A 24793-nucleotide genomic window follows, 5' to 3' on the forward strand; every position below is an offset into this window, starting at 1 on the left:
ATATATATATAATTTAAAATGTGTCTATAGCATAAAACATGAGAAACGAAAGCAAGTTTGTGTTTCTGTGCACTAAACTCGGCCTCGCATGTGAAGATCTCTGTTGAGTGATCGTGTTGCAGGTTGAAAACTGGAAGTTGACATTCAAATCCTCTTAATTGAAATCCACCTTTTGTCTTTCGCCATTTATAATTTCGGCCTCGACGTCACTTGAAAGCTGATAGCCTACTACAATGACGTTGCAGACCTGCCTGCGCGAGGGCGTGACGTAGAGAGAGGCTCAGTAGGACGCGGTTCATTTGTGGTGATTCGATTCTTATGAACAAACCGTTTAGGTGAATCGATTCGAGCGATGGTTGTTAAATTTAATTAAAATAAACGCAAATATTATGTAGTAGGCAATAATAATTTCAGAGGTTTACGGGTTTATATCGACAATTTGTATACATAATAGCCATGTCTGTAAAGATGCAAAGATGGCGCTCCTCACTCCAGTTCTTTTAATAGTCCAAAATAACGGGCTGTAATGAACACAGATGGTCAGTGTTATACAAACCAGATACTACTACTAAACACTCACACCAGATACTACTACTACTACTAATATATAATAAGTATACACACCACTATATATATATATATATATATATATATATATATATATATATATATATATATATATATATATATATACACACACACATATACATATATAATGTGCGTGTGTGTGTATGTATATATATATATATATATATATATATATATATATACACACATATAATATACATATGTGTGTATGTATGTGTATATATATATATATATATATATATATATATATATATATATATATATATATATATATATATATATATATATATATATATATAATTTCATTAATAGGACATCCATATTTTGAAGAAAACCATTCAATCCAGTACGGGTCATTTTGACCCCCTTTATGCATTCGTGAAGGTTTTTTTGGTTCATGCATTGTAGGGTTAAATATCAAAAATCTAAAGGGTGTGCATTATAACTGTCACCTACATGAACACTTTCCAGTTGGTTATATGACTGTAAGTCATTCCCTTCAAATGCTATTGAAGTTAGAATCGTGTATAACAATGTCGTATGTAACTTTAGAGACGGTCCCTTAATTTCCGCATATCTGCGAATATCGAACGTCCATCAAACCAACTTTATTCCAGTACTACTAACCATATATGCCAGTTGCTATTACTAATCACACAAACCAGATACTACCATTAATCTCATAAACCAGATACTACTACTAATCACATAAACCAGATACTACCATTAATCACACAAACCAGATACTACTACTAATCACACAACCAGATAGTAATATAGCAAATAGTAATTTTCCTTCACGCTTTTCGTTAGTTCTTACGAGTTGCGAATCGATTCTTTTGGAACGGAATCGGTTCCTTCCACAAATCGTCCATCGCTACAATCCGAGGTGAGTTTTTGCCGTGGTGTGTGCGTGTGTGTGTGTGTGTGTGTTCGTTCTTCAGACAGGAAAACCTCACAGAGACGGGTTTGTACACCAACATGTAGCTTTATCACACCTCCACCACCACCGCAATGACCAGGCCTCCGTTATCACCGTCCACATCACCGTAAAGACACGACGCTATTCTCCCGGATCCGATGGAGGGAGCAGTGAGGGTGGCCGAGGCCGGAGGGAGCTCATCCTCAGCCGGGGCCGCTGTGGCGGAGGACACGGAGACCGTCATTGGAGTCGGATACGGGATAGAAGGTGTGTGAGAGCGTTTGGGTTGTTTCTTTTTCTCGTTCTTTCACGCTGTTAATGTTGAAAATAAGCGTTTTCCGTGCTGTCACGAGAGGAATCTGAAGCAGAACGTTATCCGGTGGAGGAAAAAAAAAGGCTAAAATTGCGCGCGCGCGCGTTCTCGTGGGTTCTACAAGAATACACAATGAAGGACAACATGAAGAAATCCTTCAGATTATTAGAGTTAATGGTTTGGTGCTGTTTTATTTGCGGTTCCTGCTTTTCCTCTGCGTGTGTGTGTGTGTGTGTGTGTGTGTGTGTGTGTTGACAGCTGTGAGTTTCACCCTGAGGGAGGTTGTTGTAGTCCCACACTACAACCTGACTGCTCTCTCTCAGGTCCGGTGATTCCCTGCAGTTTTGGCCCATGCTGTGCTGCAGGATCTGCATGCTCCTCCTTGGTTCCTTCCCGCTGTGCAGATCTGTGCTCATCTCATTATAGGAAGGACTTCCTGCACAGCTGTTTCTGATCATGTATGCCAAGCGGCATGTCTTCATATTTATCCACCCATCTCTCATAATGCTTTTCCATAGAACCACAGGGTGTGATGCAGTACGGTAACGAATCCGTCGTCCCACGTCTTGTCATTCTCTTGCACTGCGTGACGAAGTACCCATGCTGAGTTTAGTTACCCCTCTTGCCTGTGTATCCCTAATGAACGGGGATTAAAAAAAAAAAAACAACAACAGCTAAGAATAGTGCACAGTGGGTAGCATAGCATTCACACTTTTCATTTGAGAGCTCGGGTTACTCTCCGTGCAAACTTTTTCATGTGCTCCGCGTGTTCACGTGGGGTTCCTCAGGGTTCTCTGGTTTCCTCCGAGCTCCCAAAAGCATGCAGCAGGTGGGTTGGTGAGCTATCATTTTGATTAGAAAGGTTTTTAGAGCAAGAATCACTTCCATCCATTTTCCATACCGCTTATCCTGGATCTCAGGGGCGCAAGGCAGGGGACAGCCTGGACGGGATGCCAACCCATCGCAGGGCACAATTGCACACACATTCACACACTAGGGGCAATTTGGAAATGCCAGTCAGTTTACAATTCATGTCTTTGGACTTTGGACTGGAGGAGGAAACCGGAGTACCCGGAGGAAACCCCAAAGCATGGGGAGAACACGCACGCTGGCGGGATAGGAACCCCGGAGGTGCCAGGCAACACTATGGTTTAGTGTTGTCAACCATATGTGCTGCACCGTGTGTATTTTGAGATTAAGACTCGGTTACAGAAAGCAGGAGACTTATTGTATTTTTTCTGTGTGTGTGATAAAGTATTGGCGCACTTGGCTTCATGCGGGTTGCAGACCAACAAACTCGGCGTGTGTTTTTTCCCCATTAGACAAGTAACAGGGTCGGGGTTCGATTCCCACCGTGGCCCTGTGTGTGCGCGGAGTTTGCATGTTCTCCCCGTGCTGCGGGGGTTTCCTCCAGGTACTCCGGTTTCCTCCCCCAGTCTAAAGACATGCATGGTAGGCTGATTGGCGTGTCCAAAGTGTCCGTAGTGTATGAATGGGTGTGTGAGTGTGTATGTGAGTGTGCCCTGCGATGGATTGGCACTCTGTCCAGGGTGTACCCCGAATTGTGCCCGATGCTCCCTGGGAAATGCTCCAGATTTCCCCGTGACCCTGAAAAGGAGAAGCGGTATAGAGGATGGATGGATGAATTCAATATTACCAGCCCGTACAGGATTTCGTGGAGCGAGCACTACCGATGATGATGATGATGATGATGATAGCGCTTAAAACGATGTCCTTGAAGCACAGAGCTCAAATCCAGAAACACTTCAGTACTCAGTCATGCTTCTTGCACAGTGTGTGTTAGAGCGGAGATCTGAAGTGTGTGATATACCCCTACCCCTCGGGACGTTATTATAATCTATTATCGACAGGCTTATTATAAAGACAGATTCTTATGAAATGAGAGTGCAGTGATGTGGTGAGAGCTGGCAGCGTTGATGAGGGGAAAAGAGAGGAAGTACAGTACGTAACGGTGCATTAGTGAAAGTCATAATTTAGTTAAAAGGTCACCAAGAAAGAAAAAAAAAAAAAAAACCCTGGAATTATTATACAAATGTATTATACAAGATTATGTGGAAAATTGCAGCTGCATGATGGTTATAACACAATCAGCACACCAATCAAGTTAAAAGGTTCCCACTGTGTGTTTTCCCGTTTTAAGCATACACCAGTACACTGGCAAAACAGTTTCCCCTTAAGTCTACTTGACTATGAACTGTAATCACCCATAATCCCCTTTCATAATAATCCCGGTTACTGGTTTTGCTGCAGTGCTGTGTGAAGGTTTGCTGTTCCCACTGCTGGCCTGTTTTCATTTCTGTGCATGTGAGTGAAGTTTTCAGCCTCAGATGTGCTCATTCCCGCTCCAAGCTCACAACCCACACACACACACACACACACACACACACAGCCACAAGGCTTTTCCAGGTGTGTGAGAAGTCCTCAGATGAAGGACCGATGTGCATGGTATAGAGCACAAAATGAAAGCCTACAGGCAACAAATATCAGATTCCTATCGGATTCCTGTTCTCGGCTGACAGGAGCGGAATCGGATATAGTCCTCTGCAGTGGTATCCCATCCACCTCAGGGTTCGTCATGCTATGCATTCTGAGATGCTTTTCAGCTTAGCACGGTTGTAAACAGTGCTTATTTGAGTTCCCATAGTCTTCCTGTCAGCTCGAAGCAGTCTGGGCATTCTTCAGGGCATTTTTCTTTGAAGGCGATCACTGGATGTGTTTTTTGAAGACTCGAATCCGCATGATTTTACGCACCGCACGTCTGCCACATGATTGGCTGATTGGATAATTGCATGAACGAGCAGGTGATGGAAAGTGGAAGCGGACGAGTTTACTCTCCACTAAGAAGCGCAAATAAACAAATGCGATCGAAAACGTTAGCACTCGTGCGTGTGATAATAAGAAATTCTCTAGGCAAGTTCTGTGCGCTCCGAGCATCATTAGGATAAAACTTATCGTCATAATTTTGTTCTAATGCTCATGTTATGTGGGCTCAGTGTGATGTTTTGGCTTGATAATTATAAATGAAGCGGTTATTCCATACAGACCCAGAGCTACATGAAGAATCTTTACCACTTAGACTTGCAGCGATGGTGAGAGAAATCCCACGCTCAGGCTCGTTTACATCATGTACCGCAGATGAGAAACGACTCGGCACTTTATAGGCCTGAAGTGCGGCCCCTGCTGTAGGCGTTTATCCCACAGGGATTCTCTCGTAAACGTGTCTGTGATTCTGCATTCTCTGCATAACTCGGAGCGCTGAAAGTTAAAACGTGGTGTTAATAGTCTGATGTCACGGAAGATTACAGCGCAGCAGCCCTGTGGTGAATAGTCCTGCCGTGAAAGGCAGGAGGAGATGAGAGGCGTGTGAGGATGAAACTTGTTTTAAAGCCCTACAGGAAATTTGACTCCACAGATGTTTGCTCCTGGGGTTGTGTATCGTTCCTTTTGAGACAATGCGATGATCATCTTACACGATCCAGTGTACAAAGTACACAGTTCAGGCAGCCAGTGATTCAATGCACAATGATCCAGCGCTCTCAGCGTATGATGATGTGATTCAGTGCAAACGATTTGATGCTAATAAAAAAAAGTGTTAACTTTAAGAAGCGCGTATGCCACACCTCCTTCTCTCGGACTGAGATGTGTTTAGGCCACACCTCCTTCACTTTGACTGACAGGTGTTTAGGCCACACCTCCTTCACTGACTGACATGTTCAGGCCTCGCCTCCACTGTGACTGACAGATGTTGAGGCCACGCCTCCTTTACTGTGACTGACAGATGTTTAGGCCACGCCTCCTTCACTGTAACTGACAGATGTTGAGGCCACACCTCCCTCACAGTAACTGACAGATATTTAGGCCACACCTCCCTCACTGTAACTGACAGATATTGAGGCCACGCCTCTTTCTCTGTAACTGACAGATGTTGAGGCCACACCTCCCTCACAGTAACTGACAGATGTTGAGGCCACATCTCCCTCACAGTAACTGACAGATGTTTAGGCCACACCTCCCTCACAGTAACTGACAGATGTTTAGGCCACACCTCCCTCACAGTAACTGACAGATATTGAGGCCACGCCTCTTTCTCTGTAACTGACAGATGTTGAGGCCACACCTCCCTCACAGTAACTGACAGATGTTGAGGCCACACCTCCCTCACTGTAACTGACAGATGTTGAGGCCACGTCTCTTTCGCTGCAGCTGACAGATGATAAGGCCACGCCTCCTTCATGGTTACTGACAGCCACAGAGCAGCACTAAGGCAGAGAAATGCTATAAAAAATGCAGCCATTTTTTCATTGTTCTCTTCAAAGCCACACCAAAACTCGAAAAGCCTAAGGCTAATGAAAGAGACGGAGTTTTCTGAATTGACAGGCAATTAGAGATACCTTCTTGTCCTGACTGGTTGGATCTAGTTTTTCTTTTTCTTCCTGTATACACTTCCTGACGTACCATAGGAACTGTTTTAATTGTAAGCAGATGTTTTATTGCAGTCGGGCTTTGGTTCGTTTGCTGTTTGGTTTACGTCGTTTTCACACTGCACGTAATTCATCAACCCAAAAAGCAGTAAACTATTGGCTGAGGGGCATGTACAACTGAAACCTCTTTCACACGGCAACAAAAAATGGAAACGAGCTTTTTCCAAGTGCATGCAGTAATCACAAACATCACCTGAGCCGGCACTCCGTAATTATATAAATAATTCGCTTAAAACATTTCATATTTCCAGGTTTTATTTCCTCTTTATGTTTATCCGTTCAACTCTCCAGAACGCACGGCATTTCTGCAGCGCTTGAGCTTGCATCTACAAAAAATACATGGCATGTCTGATTCACTTCCTGCGTTTGAGTTGATTCAGAGTCACATCACCTTCTCACTGCAATAAAAGCATGCTAGAGTTCACTTTGCTTCCTTGCTTCTCTGCACAGCGGTCTCTCGCTTTCGTACTGTCTAATACGAGAGTTTGGATGGTGCTGCAGCACTGCAGAGCGCAATGACTCAGTGATTCAGTGACTCAGTGATTCAATGACTCAGTGATTAAGTGATTCAGTGCCTGCCTTGGAGTGAAACAGTGTTACCACAGCGTTCAACCTGCAGCACATGCATCTCTGCTGGATGCAATGGCCTCCATCAGTGCACACACACACACACACACACACACACACACACACACATACACACACACCGTGGCAGACATGTTTACACTCGAGCGCCATCACACGGCACGCTCAAGCATTGTTCCTTTCGTTATTCGCTGTTGTGTGACGTTGACGCATTTCTTGAGCTTTCGTTGTAGGAAGCAAATGGCCGCTATGTGTCGTGTGTCCGATGATGACACAAACACAATCATTTTACACAATAACGTATCTCCTGTGAGTGCTGTTGTTTATCTTTTAACATGTTTTCTGCAGGATAAAAGCCTTTTAATGATGGCCAGAGCGGATGAGCGCTCATTAAATATGAATGGCCTCGAGTGAAAAGGGATTCATCGCCAGCATATTCACAGTAACAGCTAAAAATAACCGTCTATATTTAGAGCTCAAAGCCTTTTGTTAAACATCCTTGAAGGCTGTGTAGAAATAAACAACAACAATGTATAACTTTGGGAAAGCTGGACGAACTGGTGGTTTGCAACGGAAACATTTTTCCTGCCCTGAATCGCGTTTACAGACAGGAACGCGACTCCTCCGTATCTCCTCCGTGACTCTGAGGGCGTGCCGGTGTCCTGATTGCTGAAATCCACAGTCTCTGTGCCGAAACACCACCACTTAAGCTTCATCAGCACGAGTTGCAATACATCATTAGTGTGGTGCCGGAACGCCTCTCGTTTCATCCTCAGAGTCTTGCTCAAGTCCCAAACCCCCCTCTCTGTCTCTCCCGGTCCTCATTCAGGATCACGTCTGGTCTGATCTCAGCTGTTGGCTTTTTAAATCATCTGGAAGCAGTGTTTCTTGGTGAGGAGGATTTCTGTCTGCGTTTTGTGTTCGATGCTGCACTGATTTATTCCTCAACCTGCACAGAGATTTCATTCCTCAGGGTTCGCTCCTGAGCTCGGGTTACTGTTTGTGTGGCGTGTCACGTGTTCACATGGTCTCCCTGTCACCATGGGGGTTTCGTCCTAGTTCTCTCCGGTTCTCTGTCGCCTCCCAAGAACATTCCAGTAGGTGGATTGGCTGTGCTAAATTGTCCCAAGCTGTGAATGAGTGTGTGAAGGTGTGTGGTGCCCAGTGATAGCGTCACATCCAGGCTGCGTTCCCACCTCAAGCCTTCTTCCACATACACAAGCTCAGAGATGCCCATGATTGGCTAGTGTCACTGTGATTGATAGGAGAGAGAGACTAAACTGTCCCTTACACTTAGAGAGCATGACCTAGTGCTAGTGATATTTACAAGCACTGCTTCATCATTCAGCTATTTCTTTCAGAATTTCATTGCAGCTGATCTGGTTAATTGACCAGCCAATCAGATAAAAGAACAGCGTCAATCGGAGCACTTCTTCCGTGATGTAGTCGTATTCTCACTGTGATTGTTCCAGTCATCTGGTTAAAAAATAAATGTAACCCCACGTTCACGGAGTTGCTTTACGATCTGCGGTGTAAAAATCCCCCATATACTCCAGTGTTCTGTTTGGGATTTTCGTCTACAGTCATTTGCTGCAGAGAAACAGGGATGTGAGAGCGCTATTAGAATAATGACACAGGCGCTTTTAATGTGGAAGTGAAACGTGGTCATTAAAATTGTCTGCATTCTAGATTGCTTCTGATATTTAATCATACGTAGCGTCAATCATAATTCAACACCCCGCCCCCCATCAAACCATTGAAGAAACGTCTTAGGTTTTCTCTAACAAAAATAATTTGTGTACTATTCATAGTATAATGCATGTGCCAAAGGTATTCATCCATCCATCCATCCATTTTCTGTACCGCTTATCCTACTGAGTCGCAGGGAATCTGGAGCCTACCCCAGGGAGCATGGACGGGGTGCCAGTCAGTCGCAGGGTACAATCACACCCACACACCCATTCATACACTACGGACATTTTGGACTTGCCAATCAGCCTACCGTGTATGTCTTTGGACTGTGGGTTGAAACCGGAAACAGGGACGCGTCAGGAATCGAACCCCCAACCCTGGAGGTGTGACGCGAACGTGCTAATTGTTAAAAAAAAAAAAAAAGAAGAGTTTTCTCTTAGAGACGAGTGATTTAATGGCCTGCTCGAGTTAGGTAATGGCCGTATAATCAAAAAACACTTAGAAGGAGGATTAAGCCCAGTCAGGGCCAAAAAAAACCACATAAGCACTTAAGAACAGTATTCATTTATGGTCTGGAACAATCGAGCAATTGACATATGAGCAAACCGACACAGATGTTTGAGTGGAAGCTAAACTTTTTAGAGCAGTCTTTATCACAGTAAGAATATGAAGGAGTTGACTAAGATCCTCTACTAGTGTCTCCTACCAGGAAAGGCAGACCTCTCCAGGCAATTTGGGGGCGCCAGTCATTTAGAAATGAATGTTTGATATAAAGAAAAAATGTACTATGTAAGAACTTTTCCTGTTCTTGTGTACGTTATTCATTTCGATAACGGATTTCTTGGGGTGCCAATAATTCTGGAGCCGACTGAAGATAGGTACAACACATGCATGAAGGGATTGAATCTTGGCTTGTGTGATTGGTTTGTATTGGTGGGAGGTAGAGTCTGTAAAGAGGACTCGGCTGACTGATTTCTGTTTATGGGACGTGAAGAGCAGGTTAAGTGCAGGTCGAGACCGGAGACACTGCTGCGTGAGTGAAGAAGAAATCATCTCGCTGTGTTTCTTTCCTCTTTCTCTTCTGTTCTCAGCTCCAGAAATCTGCATTTGCTCACACGAGCGTTAATCCACTGCTGCCTGGTGTAAATATCAGCTCGTGAACCGGTGTGCCGATTTGGTTTGTCAAGCCGTCTCTTTCTATTTGTCTGTCAGTCTGCATATCTCTCTGTCTGTCTGAGCGTCTCTCTCTGTCTGTATGACTCTGTCTATCTCTTTTCTCTCTATATGTTTGTAAAGCTGTCTGTCTCTCTCTCTCTCGCTTTGTTTGTGTCTGTCTATTTATTTCTATCTGTCTTTCTCTATCTATTTATCTATCTAGCTCTGACAGCCTTTGTCTGTGTCTGTCATGGACTCTCATGGACTGTCATCTCTCTCTGTCTCTCTCTCTTTCTCTTTCTGTCCCTCTGTATGTCTGTGTGACTGTGTTTATCTCAGTCCGTCCATCTATCTGTTTATCTGTCTTTATGTCTCGGTCTGAGCACCTGTCTGTTTCTTTCTCTGTCTTACTCTACCTATTTGTCTGTATAACTGAGACAGTCTCTGTCTGGCTCTCTCTTTCTGTCTGTCTCTCTCTCAGTCTGTCTGTCTGTCTTTCTCTCTCTCTCTCTCTCTCTCTCTGCATCTTTATCTGTCAGTTAGTCTTTTTCTATTTCTCTGTCCGTCTATCTGTCTGTCCGCCCGCATGTCTGTCCGTCTGTCTGTCCGACTGTCTGCACGGCTGTCTGTCCGTCTGTCTGTCCGTCTATCTCAGCCTGTGGATGTGTGTGAGTGTGTGTGTGTGTGTGTGTGTGTGTGTGTGTGTGTGAGAGAGATTAGAACAGTGGTGTATGAAATGGCTTTTCTGTCATTAAAGGCAAAGCTGATGCTGCAGTTCAGATTGAAAGTAATATCTCGGCTCACTCGTTTAGAACGGTCACAGCTGGGTCTGAGGGGTCGTGTGATGATGTCATATATCTCGTCATGTCACATGACCAGTGCCAGTTTGGGGTATTGTATCAGTAGTCTTGCTGATGATTGCTTTATTAGAAAGTCGTTGTTATTTGTATTCACTGCAATTGACTGCTTTGCCAAGCTGGTGAATTCTAAGTGACGCGTGATGGGCTACACAGAACAGCAGGCACTTATCTCCCTTTATTGCAGTTTTATAAACGGCGTGACGACTTGAGATCTGAGGAGGAGGGACAAGGATTCTAGAAGGAGGGGAAAGGATCCGAGGAGGAAACTGAAAGGATCCGAGGAGGAGGGAAAAGGATCCGAGGAGAAAAGGATCCGAGGAGGAGGGAAAAGGATCCGAGGAGAAAAGGATCCGAGGAGGAGGGAAAAGGATCCGAGGAGGAGGGAAAAGGATCCGAGGAGAAAAGGATCCGAGGAGGAGGGAAAAGGATCCGAGGAGAAAAGGATCCGAGGAGGAGGGAAAAGGATCCGAGGAGGAGGGAAAAGGATCCGAGGAGAAAAGGATCCGAGGAGGAGGGAAAAGGATCCGAGGAGGGGGGAAAAGGATCCGAGGAGGGGGGAAAAGGATCCGAGGAGGAGGGAAAAGGATCCGAGGAGGAGGGAAAAGGATCCGAGGAGGAGGGAAAAGGATCCGAGGAGGAGGGAAAAGGATCCGAGGAGGAGGGAAAAGGATCCGAGGAGGAGGGAAAAGGATCCGAGGAGGGGAGAAAAGGATCCGAGGAGGAGGGAAAAGGATCCGAGGAGGGGAGAAAAGGATCCGAGGAGGAGGGAAAAGGATCCGAGGAGGGGAGAAAAGGATCCGAGGAGGGAAAATGATTCTTTCTTTACATCTAATTTTTGCCACATTGTTCAAAAGTGTGAATGCCTCAGAAGAAGGCGTCCATCCACAAATCCTCTGATCTGTAGCCACACCCACTTATTACTGCCGCGGAGATGATCTGGTCAGGATGATCCTGATCCAGTGTGGAGAAAATTTACATATCGCAGCCTTCTGTAATATTGCAAGGCACAGTATTTCAGTAACGACCATATTCCCTTTGACATTAAAAGTAAGACACATCTCCTTTATTAAAGAAAAGCCTGCTTGGGTGAAAATATTGATTGTGCATCAGTGAAGCATGCTAGCGTTCACTAAAATGCCAGAGCTAGCCGTCAGATGGAGAAGTGCAAATACGTTCACTAACGCAGAACCTCCGAGGAACGCTCCATTAAGCCTGTATTCATACTGTTTAACCACTTAATGTCCGCTCGAGTGCTTCATTATGACCAGATTGGTGTTAATGGGACGATGGATCATCGAAAACACGGTGCAGAGCGGGCTCTGATTATCTCTTTATTCCAGCGGAAATATTGCTGCTGTTACCGGCGCGTGTGTAACCAGTGACCGTGAACAGTTAAGACAGAACTCCATTAATGTTGACGAATCGACTTTATGCGACGTTCATTTCTTAATACTTATGTATTCAAAGGTAGAAAATATCTTATGCCACAGCAGTTTGTACAAATAAATATTCTTTTTATAATCAACGGCATGTACTTTTTAATTATCACGTGTAATGTTGTGAAATAGCCGCTAGACTAGTTTGTTATTACTTACTATATGTTAGAGCTGGTATATAACAGGGTATATGGTTAGAACAGGCATTTCCTCATTAACCTCAAAAACTTTTTTCAATCTCTTGAAGACAAAAAACACCTCTTGCATGTCACTGAGAAATTAGATAGTCCTAACATGAAGGTCTTCCCATGACGGAAAACTTATCGTTACAAAGCGCGGACACTGGAGACTCCATCCATCCATCCATCCATCCATCCAATTTCTATACAGCTTAGCCTACTCAGGGTCGCAGGGGAGCCTGGAGCCTATCGCAGGGGATTCGGGGCACAATCACGCACACTACGGACATTTTGGAAATGCCAATCATCCTACAACGCATGTTTTTGGGTTGGTCAAGGAAAGCCCAGAGGAAGCCCCAAAGCACGGTGAGAACATGCAAGCTCGGCGCACACAGGGCGGGGGTCGGGATTCGGACCCCCCGTCCCCGGTGCGAAGCAAACGTGCTAATTACTACGCCACCGTGCTCACCAGCTGCCTCTCACCAAACCCCAGAGCACTGGAGACTCCATACAGAAAGCGTTTTCTCTCATCAGTAAATGTACTTCTTTATGACTTTTTCTTGGCATGTTGTGAGCAAATCTGCTCTCTGTCTAACAGCAGTTGTGTAATAATCAGCCTGTTTTTGAACGAGTCGTTTTGTTGGAGGTGAAAAATAGCACAGACGGCGTGACCACACACTCTCCTGTTGAATTTCTCACCACACTCAGACCTCCCACACTAAACACACACACACACACTCGTCCGTGAGCGTGAACTTAAACATGCTCGGTGTGTAATATTGACTTGGGGTGTATTTTTGTTTCCTCCGTGGATCTCTGAGTTGCTGAACTCTACCAAGGATCTGTGCATTATCCAATGCAACGAACACACACACACACACACACACTCGCAAGATCGTCATCTTTGGCCCTGTTCACTGTTGTGTCAGCCTCACGCACCCTGGATGCTCTGCATGTCGTTAAAGCACCACATGAACGGCTTCACCGGGTTGCAACGAATGGCTTTTCTTGCAGATGGGAGCATTACCCAGAATGCACTGGTTATTGCGTCGTTGAGACTGCCAATTATCCACACCTGCTGTCTCAGCACATCTCTCCAAAATGCAGTGCAAACGTTGTGAAATCCTCCAGTTATTAAACTCTATAGCTGTCACAACGTGGTTGGAGGATCATTAGCTCATTCAGATGTTTTGGGACAGTGTCGCTGACGCGTCATCGTTTTCCAAGATCCGGACCATTCGGTTTCACCTGTGCCATTTTAACCGAGTGGAGATTGATTTCACGGCAACCTAAGACTCGTGTAACTAAAAGTTTTTTATCTGGTAAGATTAGCCATGCGAGTGCGTGATAACGCGTTTAAATCACTTGCTGTATAAGCTGAAGATGAAAAGATGTGCCAGACAAATTCAATTCAGCGTATACAGCGTATACTCGTATACTTCTGAGCACACAACAGCACACGTTCACGTCTTGTTTCGGGTTCACAACGTGCGACGTGCTTTCGTTCCAATCCTAGTCCTGTCTCGACTCCTTAGGGTTGACTACCCTACTGTTTTCACCTGTTCTGTGTCGTTTCCACGATTCTGTGATTCCTTTGGTTATTTTTACCCTGTTGTTTCTCTTCTACATTACAATATCCTATCGCGCCTCTCTAGCATTAAGTCCGAGCCTCGTGACTTAGCGTCTCGGTGTATTGGTCGAGTGTAAAAGTTGGCACACCCTGTAGACTAAATGGAAAAGGCGCCAAGACGTTTAGTTTGTTTGGTTTCACAGACCCTATTTCATTCTGCCAAGTAACCGAGATTGTCAAATAGTAGTCAGATATTAATAGTGAACAAAACACTGAGGTTTATAAGTTTGCATCTCCCCATGTACATCCACTCGTTACCTTTACAACAGCTTCTAACCTTATTTTTTGTATCTCTCTATGGCTTTCCTGTAATCCTGTGCATTTTTGATCCATCTTTGGCAGATCGCTTGGCCCATTTAGCCAATTTTTTTATTGATTTGTCAGATGCCATGCACTGCCTTCTTCAGATATGCGAAGCAGAGTGTTGGTCATGACAAAACCTCTTTTCAGACTGCTGACTTTGCCTGCTGTTTTGGATTGTCTTGTTGCAGGATACACCGACATTTCTTTTTTTTTAGGATTTTGGAATTATATTTCTATTTGTAAAACAGGATCAGATCTTTTTCCCTCGTTCAAAAACCATGGGGAGTGCAAACTTTTGCACTTGACTGTACATCTTGCTCAGTAGCTGCGTTTACATGAGCTGTGTTTACATGGACAACAATAATCCACTCTTAATCCGATTAAGATCATACTCTAATTAAGAAACTACCATGTAAACAGCGATTTTTACTTACCTTAATCTAATTAAGGTCATAATCTAATCTTAATCTAATTAAGACATGTGGAGTATTCCTGTTTTAGTCGCATTATGAACAGCATTTTGCGACAGGACACGATCACACACGGCAGTTTTACGTTTTACGGCGAACAAGAGAGATCGGCTGTGTCCCAAATCGCTTACTTTCCTACTATAGGCCTGTAGTGGGGAAAAGTACATGCACCTCGGCTACTATATAGACGGTAACTACGCGATTTGGGACGCAGTTGTCTATTAGCACGTATAGCATGACAAATAATTAACTTAAAGCGTTCCTAAAAAAATAAAAATAAAAACACCCAAAACTGTATACGGTTCCATAACGAAGACCAACTGTATGTTGATACGTGAAATTCTGGAGGGACGTCGGACGGCGTGGCGCGGTGACGTAACGACGCGGGCTGTTAATCTAATTATGTTCTAAAACATGTAAAACGGGAACATGACAGGAGTATTCTAAAAGCGACTCATGTAAACACCTTAATCACATTATTATCTTACTCAGAGTAAGGTCAATAATTACATTACTGCTCTCCATGTAAACGCAGTCATGGACAACAATAATCCACTCTTAATCCGATTAAGATCATACTCTAATTAAGAAACTACCATGTAAACAGCAATTTTTACTTACCTTAATCTAATTAAGGTCATAATCGAAGTAAGCAATAATCTAATTAAGACAGGTGGAGTACTCCTGTTTTAGTCGCATTACGGATGTGTAGTAGTGACATGTAAACACCTTAATCACATTATGAACGTCGTGTGAGAGTTTTCACCGCATTTTGCGACAGGACACGATCACACACGGCAGTTTTACGTTTTACGGCGAACAAGAGAGTTCGGCTGCATCCCAAATCGCATACTTTCCTACTATAGGCCTGTAGTGGGGAAAAATACATGTATCTCGGCTACTATATAGACGGTAACTACACGGTTTGGGACACACCCACTGCTTCAAGCAGTTGTCTATTAGCACGTATAGCATGACAAATGATTAACTGCACTTAAAGCTTTCGTAAAAAAAATAAATAAAAACACCCAAAACTGTATACGGTTCCATAACGAAGACCAACTGTATGTTGATACGTGAAATTCTGGAGGGACGTCGGACGGCATGGCGCGGTGACGTAATGACGCGGGCTGTTAATCTAATTATGTTCTAAAACATGTAAAATGGGAACATGACAGGAGTATTCTAAAAGCGACTCATGTAATCACCTTAATCACAATATTGTCTTACTCAGAGTAAGGTCCATAATTAGATTACTGCTGTCCATGTAAACGCAGTCAGTGTCTGTTACTTCACAACCGTCTGCATGGTCAAATCTCGACAGACATTTATACACCGCTTAATGTGAAACACTGTCATTTCAGCCCATAACATCTAACCTCCGATACCGAACAGGACGAAATGTCTAGGGTGATAATTGCAGAGATGATCTAGACAGTCGGTGTCTCTGTCCTTTCAGTGTAATCCTCCGTTCCAGAGACACAGGAGGTCTGCTATACTCTGCTACACTCCAGTAGGATTAGGGTCAGGATAAAAGAACACAAGCACAAGCAGGTACAGAATTGAAGCGTGTATACACTCTATCACCGTTATCAGAAGAGCTGGATTTGATGTGCTAGTGTTTCAAATCGACTCAGTGGGAGGAGACTGAGAAAGTAAAGATCTTGTTACGAATGACATTTGACCTTATATGGACCTGCATTTAAAAAAAAAAAAAAAAAAAAACTGTTCAAACCATTTGACCAAGAATAAAGTTTCATTATTCCATCCATTCATCAATTTTCCATACCGCTTATCCTACACAGGGTCACGGGGAGCCTGGAGCCTCTCCCAGGGAACTTGGGACACAAGGCGGGGGACACCCTGGACAGGGTGTTAATCCAGTGCAGGGCACAATCGCACACACGTTCACACACTCTGAACAATTTGGAAATGCCAGTCATCCTCCAACGCATGTGTTTGGACTGAGGGATGGAAAATGGAGTACGTAGAGGAAACCTCCAAAGCACGGGGAGAACATGCATACTCCATGCGCACAACCCTGGAGGTGTGAGGCAAACCGTGCACCGTGACATAGTTCCATGTTTCCATAATTCCATATGACGTTCCATGATACACGACATGCAGCATGACATATCGGTTTGCTAACAAACTGGCAGCAGAAAAGCCGTGTTTTACGGAACAGATCCTTTCTAGTCTCTTTATTCTATTGCTAGAACAGATAACCTGGAAAATATGCAGAAAATCCGTCCATCTTCTACCACTTACTCCTTCTTCAGGGTCGCAGGGGAACCTGGAGCCTATCCCAGGGAGCATCAGGCACAAGGCGGGGTACACCCTGGACAGGGTGCCAGTCCATCACAGGGCACACTCACATACACACTCACACACTATGGACACTTTAGACACGCCAATCAGCCTACCATGCATGTCTTTGGACTGGGGGAGGAAACCGGAGTACCCGGAGGAAACCCCCGCAGCACGGGGAGAACATGCAAACTCCGCATACACATGGCCCCGGCGGGAATCAAAAGCCTGACCCTGGAGGCGTGAGGCGAACGTGCTAACCACTAAGCCACCGTGCACCCTAATATGCAGAAAATGATTTTTTTTTTAAATAATGGGTTAAGTCACAGTCTTAACGCAATTGTACTATGTGGCTGAGGAAACCCATTTGGAAAACTGCCTTGTGGTCCAGAGTGCTTCTTTGTGTTTAGATAGGAGGAGACTTTTTCAATTATAGCCCCCCCCCCCTCCCCAACACCCCGTTTCAGTCTGAGATCGGAAAGCGCCCAGCGCAGCCAGATAATTCTCCTGTGTGCATGAAATCATGCTGTGCTTTACAAAACACAACAAAAACCATTAACATGTAAGAAATGTAATAAACCATTATAAACATTAGCAGCACATTTCCAAGCCGGAGTACTTTACATCTTACTGTCAGGGACACTCTGAAAAGTCAGTAAGATCAGAATTTTGTGTCTTTACAGTGTTAGAACTTGGCTGAAAAAGTACTCATGACCATCCTTATTTAACCAGCTGAATCTTGCGTGTTCATAGTGTTCCAGTGCGCTTGAAAGATACGCCATGACAATCCTGGCTAATGCTAACTCTAATTAGCATGATGACTCTAGTTAGCGTTCAGAGCTTATTCAACTCCACCTACTTAACCCTTAGCGACTTGCCAAAGGTTGACATTTGAAAGATGCAGTACAAAATATTAACATCGAGTCAGTTTAAGGAAAAAAAGATCAAAATTATTATAAGTTATTGTTAAAAAATGTATAAAGATATATCAGGATATGGCAAAGAAAAGTGTTTTATGATCTAATTTACTTCCAATTTAAGTCCTAATTTCGCCACACGAAATGAACGAAACCGAGGTGATGTGACGGACATTGTTGTGTTTCTCCTCAGCGCCTGTCCTTGCTGTATGTTGTCTCCAGGCCCACCCTTGAGCCTAATCCCAGCCTTTCATTGGACGTTCTCCACTTCCGCTAGCCCATGAAGTTATCTAGTTAGCCTCTTGCCATCAGATTAGCCCTCCTCTCCTAATCCTATTGAGTTTTAGCCTCTCCGCAGTGATCAGCCCACAAATAGATAAGATCTACGCAAACCCCGAGGATCACTCGTCCTCTCAGGAGCTGTATGACATCTGAGGTATGTATTTCCTCACCTTAACGTTGTTCTGTATCATACCTGAGCTAGTTAGGAATTACGGCTCGGCCGTTCCGGATTGTTCTTAAAATGGTGCCGAGCTCTTGCGTTCTGTAGCAGGATATCCTGCCTCATGATCTAAACAGTGAAGGGGTTCGTCTAGTAAAAAGAGATTGCTCTTCCTAAAGCTTTTGTTGAGTTCTTGCTTGTGAGCAGTAAATTGCAGCTGCTTTCAAGTACATCCGGTTCGAATTCGTGTCTCGGGGTCGTGCCGGCCGGTGTGATCTACTACGAGTCATCGCTCACAAATACGCCGATAAAACGGGAAGCGAGACAATCGACGTAGGAATCTGGAATGAATATTAACTGATATGGCCTAGAAGCCCCGCCCCCTTCCACCTCGTCTCACGTGTTCTCAACATGCCGCTTAATTTGCATTGCGAGGTAAGATCTAACGGTATACGTTTGACTTAGCTAACATTAGACAAGTACACAAGTACAGTGTGTATAAAAAATACGTCTGGAGAATATCTCAGGAAACTCGGGGCACAAGTCGGGCGACCCCCCGGACGGGGTACCAACCTATCACACGGCACAATCGCACACACGTTCACACAGTTTGGAAATGCGAATCGGCCTACAACATGTCTTTGGACTGGGGGAGGAAACCAGCGAACCCGGAGGAAACTCCTCTTTTTTTTTTTTTGATGATCTTACGGATTTCGTATTGAAATCCGGGTGATGTCACGTACGTCCGAGCGTGAACGCCACTGGATGCAATTTATCCAAAAACCTGATCCAAAAAAGGATTGCCGTGAACAAAAGCGTCATTTATACCTGTAGTGTCTTGCCTTCATTTTTAAAAATAGTTTTATATAATCAGACACGTCTCAGATCCCATACATCAGTATTGTTTTTTATTAATCAGCGTGTGTGGAGTAATGTACGGAGACGGTGATTAGTGGCACGAGTGTACCTGATGGATTGCTGTAATTTACGCCTGCAGATGAGCAGCTTCCTGTCTGACAGAGGGAGAGTCGAGTAAAAACGTGGCACACGCGAATCATCCTCCGTTCAGATATAGAATTTCGCCCGACAGCCGCTTTGTTATTCGGACGCTTCTTGTTATTTTGTCCCCGTGACAGCCCGCTTTGTCTGTCCATCATCCCCAGGGTGTGTCCGGAGCTCAAAGCTTTTGCAGCTGATCACGCTGATTGTTTTCCGCATTGATCCGTGACATGATTTTGTTTGTAGTAGGCTGGTCTAATCGTTATGAATGCGCAAAGCCGTCACCGGTCGGTTTATCATTCTAATGCACCATATGAGTCAGCCTATATTCAGAGTTTTTTTTCTTTTTTTTTTTTTTTTTTCCTCCATTCAGTTTGGAAAATGAGTCGTGCCTTGAATCTAGAGCATCACGGTCTCTAAAGAATATCCCCGAAATAACCGCACACGTCCTGCATGAACTAGACTTTCCAGCATGCCATACAGTCTTTAAAAAGTAGGCTAGCTAGTGTGCACGTGTGTGGTTGTGTCTGTGTAAGGAATGCGATGTGTGGGAGTAAGTGGGACAGTTTTTGGGTCTCTACAGAGGCTGCGTTTGCAGATTGTGAGCGCTGATTATTGAACGTTGACCCAGAATTGGTCTTTTCGTTCCTGCTTACTCCCACGGCTTGTTAAAAGCGTTATTGTCAGCAGTGTACGCTAAGCTGGTGGCATGGCCTAGCTGGTTTTATTTTTTGTTTGTTTGCTTGTTTTTTTCATGGGCGGCTGTGGCTCAGGTGGTAGAGCGGGTTGTCCACTAATCGTAGGCTTGGTGGTTCGAGTCCCGGCCCACGTGACTCCACATACCGAAGTGTCCTTGGGCAAGACGCTGAACCCCGAGTTGCTCCTGATGGCAATTTAGCACCTTGCATGGCAGCTCTGCAACCATTGGTATGGGTGAATGAGACAGTGTTATGTGCTAATTGCATGAAATAGTCTTGCACGGTCTTTCACAGTGAAGCTGTACTCGTGAATCGAAGAGGGCGTGGTCTGAACGCGCGTTGTGATGACATCATCAGTGCGAATCTGCAAAGAAATCTGCCGTAATTTCGAAACAATTGCAAAACTCCTCCGAATATTGTGGAGTTTATTTTATTTATTTTTTTTTTTGCGTTAATATCTGCGATCGCGTAATTGACTCATTGCAGTTGACTCGTACGCACAGGAGGAGCTGTCATACTTCTGTGACATTCTTAAGTAGTTTATATATTCCCCGGACACAATGGAGTCATGAAACGGACTCCTCTCCTTTAGGGAAAACAGACACTGGCCTTATTTTTGAATTATTTTCAGAGGCTGGATTTTACTGCCATGTTTGGATATTCATCCCCCCGCCCCCCACATACACACACCCCCACATCAACCAATAGGTTCAATACTCAGCCTTTAGAGATGCGTATTAAAGGAGCGGTTGGTATTTTTTATACAGTTCTATGAGTCCTCACTCCTTGTTGAAATTAAATACACCTGGTTTGTTGCCTTTTTTTTTTTTTTTTGTAAGGAAGCAGTACTGATCAGCTGAGTTCCAGCTAGCGGTAGAGGTCATTTCAGGGCCGGAAAAAAATCGTAAATCTTGAAATGAAGAAACAAGGGTGCTCCACTGTATGGATGTTATTTTAAAGGTATTTTAATTGTATATATTATTATATGATTATTACAGGTCTAGTAACACGTTTAGAACTCACTAGCACCACCTTTAAGATAGCAGGTCCTACTGTATGCTAAGATAGCAGGCAAGGGTACTTGGTTTAGTTACTCTTTATGTTTATCTTCAAGAGAAACCATCAACCTTAGTAGTACTGGGATGTTCTTAGGTTCTTTCCTTATCATCTTTACACAGCTTGTTTTCCCGACTGACTCTGATGGCAAATTTCCCTCACTCCTTTGATTGTTTTTGTAAAAGTAATAATAATAAGAAGGGGAAGAAGATCTTAATTTATACTGTATTGTACCTTCCTCAAGCAACCCAAGGTCGCTTTTACAGTTTTGGAAAAAATAAAAATTGTGTGTGTGTGTGTGTGTGTGTGTGTGTGTGTGTGTGTGTGTGTGTGTGTGTGTGTGTTTGGTCAGCATGTTGTAAATCTCTCTTTTTCGCAGCCAGACTAATGAAGCAGAGGCGATTTTAGCTCTCCACGTTTAAGCACATGGTCCTTCTTGAAAGGCTGTGACTGTACATATTGCTGCCTCTGCACACACACACACACACACACACACACACACACACACACACACATACACACACACACACACAGCTTTACAGAGTAAGCATTCTGTATTTAGTTTTCCACAGTGCTTCTGAGCTTTCAGATTTAGTATACTGAACACACACACACACACACACACACACACACACACACACCTCTAAATATTTCTGAATAAAGTATTCTGTTATGCTATGATGCTGTGAGCATGTGAGATAGGCCAGTTTGACCTTGGAGTGTTTTCACACACACACTGATGCCCTCCACTAATATTGGCACCCTTGGTAAATATGAGCAAAGAAGGCTGTGAAAAATGATCTTTATTGTTTAAACTTTTGATCTTTTGTTCAAAAAATTCACAAAAATATTCTGCTCTCATGGATATGAAACAATTGCAAACACAACACAGGTTTATCCGAAAAAAAAAAAAAATCTTTGTTAAATATAGGTGTGCCATTATTATTGGCACCCCTATGAATTCATATTACAAAAATATATTTGAAGTTGCCTATATTCCCATTGATATTTTAATCTTTTTTTTTTTTTTTTTTTTTTTAAGTACACCCGGGTGACTTAAAAAAAAGACTCTTGAACAGGAAATTGTTCAACCATGACGTCCTGTTTCACAGGGGTATAAATATGAGGTAACACATTCCCTTAGCCAAATTCCCTTAGTCATCCATAACAAAGACCAAGGAGTATAGCTGTGATGTGCGGGAAAAGGTGGTTGAGCTTCACACAATGGGGCGTGTCTATAAGAAAATAGCACCAGCATTGAAAATGCCCGTTTCCAGCATCAGGGCAATAATTAAGAAGCTCCAGTCAACTGGAAGTGTTATGAATCGACCTGGAATTGGACGTGTGTCTGTATCGTCTCAACGCACTGTGAAGAGGACGGTTCGAGTGGACAAAACATCTCCAAGGATCACAGCTGGAGAACTGTCGAAGTTAGTCACGTCTTGGGGTCAGAAAGTCTCCAAAACTACAATCCGAAGTCACCTACATCACCACAAGCTGTTTGGAAGGATTTCAAGAAAAAAGCCTCTACTCTCATCCAAAAACAAACTCGAGCGTCTTCAGTGTGCAGACACTACTGGATCTTCAAATGGGATCGGGGTCTACGGTCAGATGAAACCAGAATAGAGCTTTTTGGTAATAAACACAGAGGTGGTTTTGTGCACACAGAGAGGTAGCCAGATGGAAAAGTTCCTCATGCCCACGGTTAAATATGCTGGTGGAGCTTTAATGTTTTGGGCTGTTTTTCTGCCAGAGGACCTGGACATGTTGTTAGGAAACATGGCATCATGGACAAATATCAACAGATATTGATGGGCCATTTTGCACTCACATGGTTAAAGTCTCGTACTCGTAATCGTACTCTCTAGAGTTGTTGGTAAGTTTAAATCTATCGTACATCCGATTGTTTATTCTGTTGAGATGGTTATTGTGCTATTACAGTGGATATGAAAAGTCTACACACCCCTGTTCAAATGGCAGGTTTTTGTAATAGCTCATGTCAGATCTTTTTCCAGCTTTATAGTGATCCAGCAACCAACACAATTCAGGTGAGAACGATATTGGTTTAGATGGAGAAACTCCCTATTCTGAAAGTGGTGTTTTGTGTGTGTGTGTGTGTGTGTGTGTGTGTGTGTGTGTGTGTGTGTGTTTCAGACACTGCTGCTAAGAAGACCTACATAACTGAGGTGAGTGGTACTGATTGAAGGAAAACATTCAGTACAAGTGAAAAGTCTGAACAAGCTTATTATTAAATCATCTCTCTCTCTCCCCGTCTTCTCTCTCTGTCTCGCTCTCTTCTCTCTCTCTCTCTCTCTCCCCGTCTTCTCTCTCTGTCTCGCTCTCTTCTCTCGCTCTCTCCTCTCTCTGTCTCTGTCTTTCTCTCTCGCCCTCTTCTCTCTCTCTCCTCTCTCTGTCTGTCTTTCTGTCTCGCTCTCTTCTCTCTTTCTCTCTCTTGCTCTCTTCTCTCTCTCTCTTCTCTCTCTCTCCTCTCTCTCTCTTCTCTCGCTCTCTCTGTCTTTCTCTCTCGCTCTCTTCTCTCTTTCTCTCACTCTCTTCTCTCTCTCACTCACTCTTTTCTCTCTCTTTCTCTCTCTTGCTCTCTTCTGTCTCTCTCCTCTCTCTCTTCTCTCTCTCTCCTCTCTCTTCTCTCTCTCTTCTCTCTCTCTGTCTTTCTCTCTCTTTCTCTCTCTCTTGCTCTCTTCTCTCTCTCTTCTCTCGCTCTCTCCTCTCTCTCTCCTCTCTCTCTTCGCTCGCTCTCTTCTCTCTCTCTCTTGCTCTCTTCTCTCTCTCCTCTCTCTTGCTCTCTTCTCTCTCTCTCCTCTCTCTCTTCTCTCTCTTGCTCTCTTCTCTCTCCTCTCTCTCTCTTGCTCTCTCTTCTCTCTCTCTCTTGCTCTCTTCTCTCTCTCTCCTCTCTCTCTTCTCTCTCTCTCTTGCTCTCTTCTCTCTCTCCTCTCTCTCTCTCCTCTCTCTCTTCTCTTGCTCTCTTCTCTCTCTCCTCTCTCTCTCTCCTCTCTCTCTTCTCTCTCTCTCTTGCTCTCTCCTCTCTCTCTCCTCTCTCTCTTCTCTCTCTCTCCTCTCTCTCCTCTCTCTCTCCTCTCTCTGTCCTCTCTCTCTCCTCTCTGTCTCTTCTCTCTCTCTCTCCTCTCTCTCTCTCTCGCTCTCCCTCTCTGTATCTCAGATGCCGTCCTCGTCCTGCCACCCCGGCTCCGGCCTTGAGAAGAAGATTGGCCACAGGAGGGTGGATGCCTCAGGGGAGACCACATACAAGAAGGTCTACCTGCTACACCCCCTCCGCATCGCACTCATAACGTCTTTAGCATCCTTTCCTCTCTCTTTACCTTTTTATTTCACGCTCTCCTTTTGTTTACCTCGTTCATTATAGCGTGTTTATGTGTCCTTTTATATAAATCTTTGTCTATGGTTACATGTGGCTGTGCAAGTCTAATGGGGGGCCAAGACGGTCGATCACACGTCATATTAGTCTAGACTAGAGCGTATGAGATATTAGCGGGGAAAAGGGCGGGTCATCCACAGGTGGGCAAGTATCACAGAAGTACGGCCATTTTCTCACCAGACGAGAAATTGCCGTGTGATGTTTCCCATTATCCCAGTAAACTCGCCGCATGATTGAGCTCCACACATCGTCCCGTGCGTTCCTTCTCGAATGAACACCGCAAACAATAGAAAGGGGTAACGCTTTTCCGTGCCGAAGTTTGACCCCTTTCTCTGTGTCTGACCC

The 24793-nt window shown here is 44.2% G+C and overlaps 1 protein-coding gene across 3 annotated transcripts in view; it reads left to right on the plus strand.

Moving 5' to 3' along the window:
- Nucleotides 1-1392: 1392 nt before the first annotated feature.
- Nucleotides 1393-24793, plus strand: part of pip5k1cb (phosphatidylinositol-4-phosphate 5-kinase, type I, gamma b) — a 52819-nt gene continuing 29418 nt past the window's right edge. For 2 of the 3 annotated variants that reach the window (XM_053688538.1, XM_017495689.3), the window contains exons 1-3: nucleotides 1484-1777; nucleotides 23209-23240; nucleotides 24233-24325. In XM_053688538.1, the coding sequence (XP_053544513.1) occupies nucleotides 1669-1777; nucleotides 23209-23240; nucleotides 24233-24325 (234 nt within the window). In that variant the 5' untranslated portion in view covers nucleotides 1484-1668. The other variant, XM_053688539.1, reaches the window with a different exon arrangement.

This window comes from Ictalurus punctatus, chromosome 20, assembly GCF_001660625.3.
Source record: "Ictalurus punctatus breed USDA103 chromosome 20, Coco_2.0, whole genome shotgun sequence".
Lineage (NCBI taxonomy): Eukaryota > Metazoa > Chordata > Actinopteri > Siluriformes > Ictaluridae > Ictalurus > Ictalurus punctatus.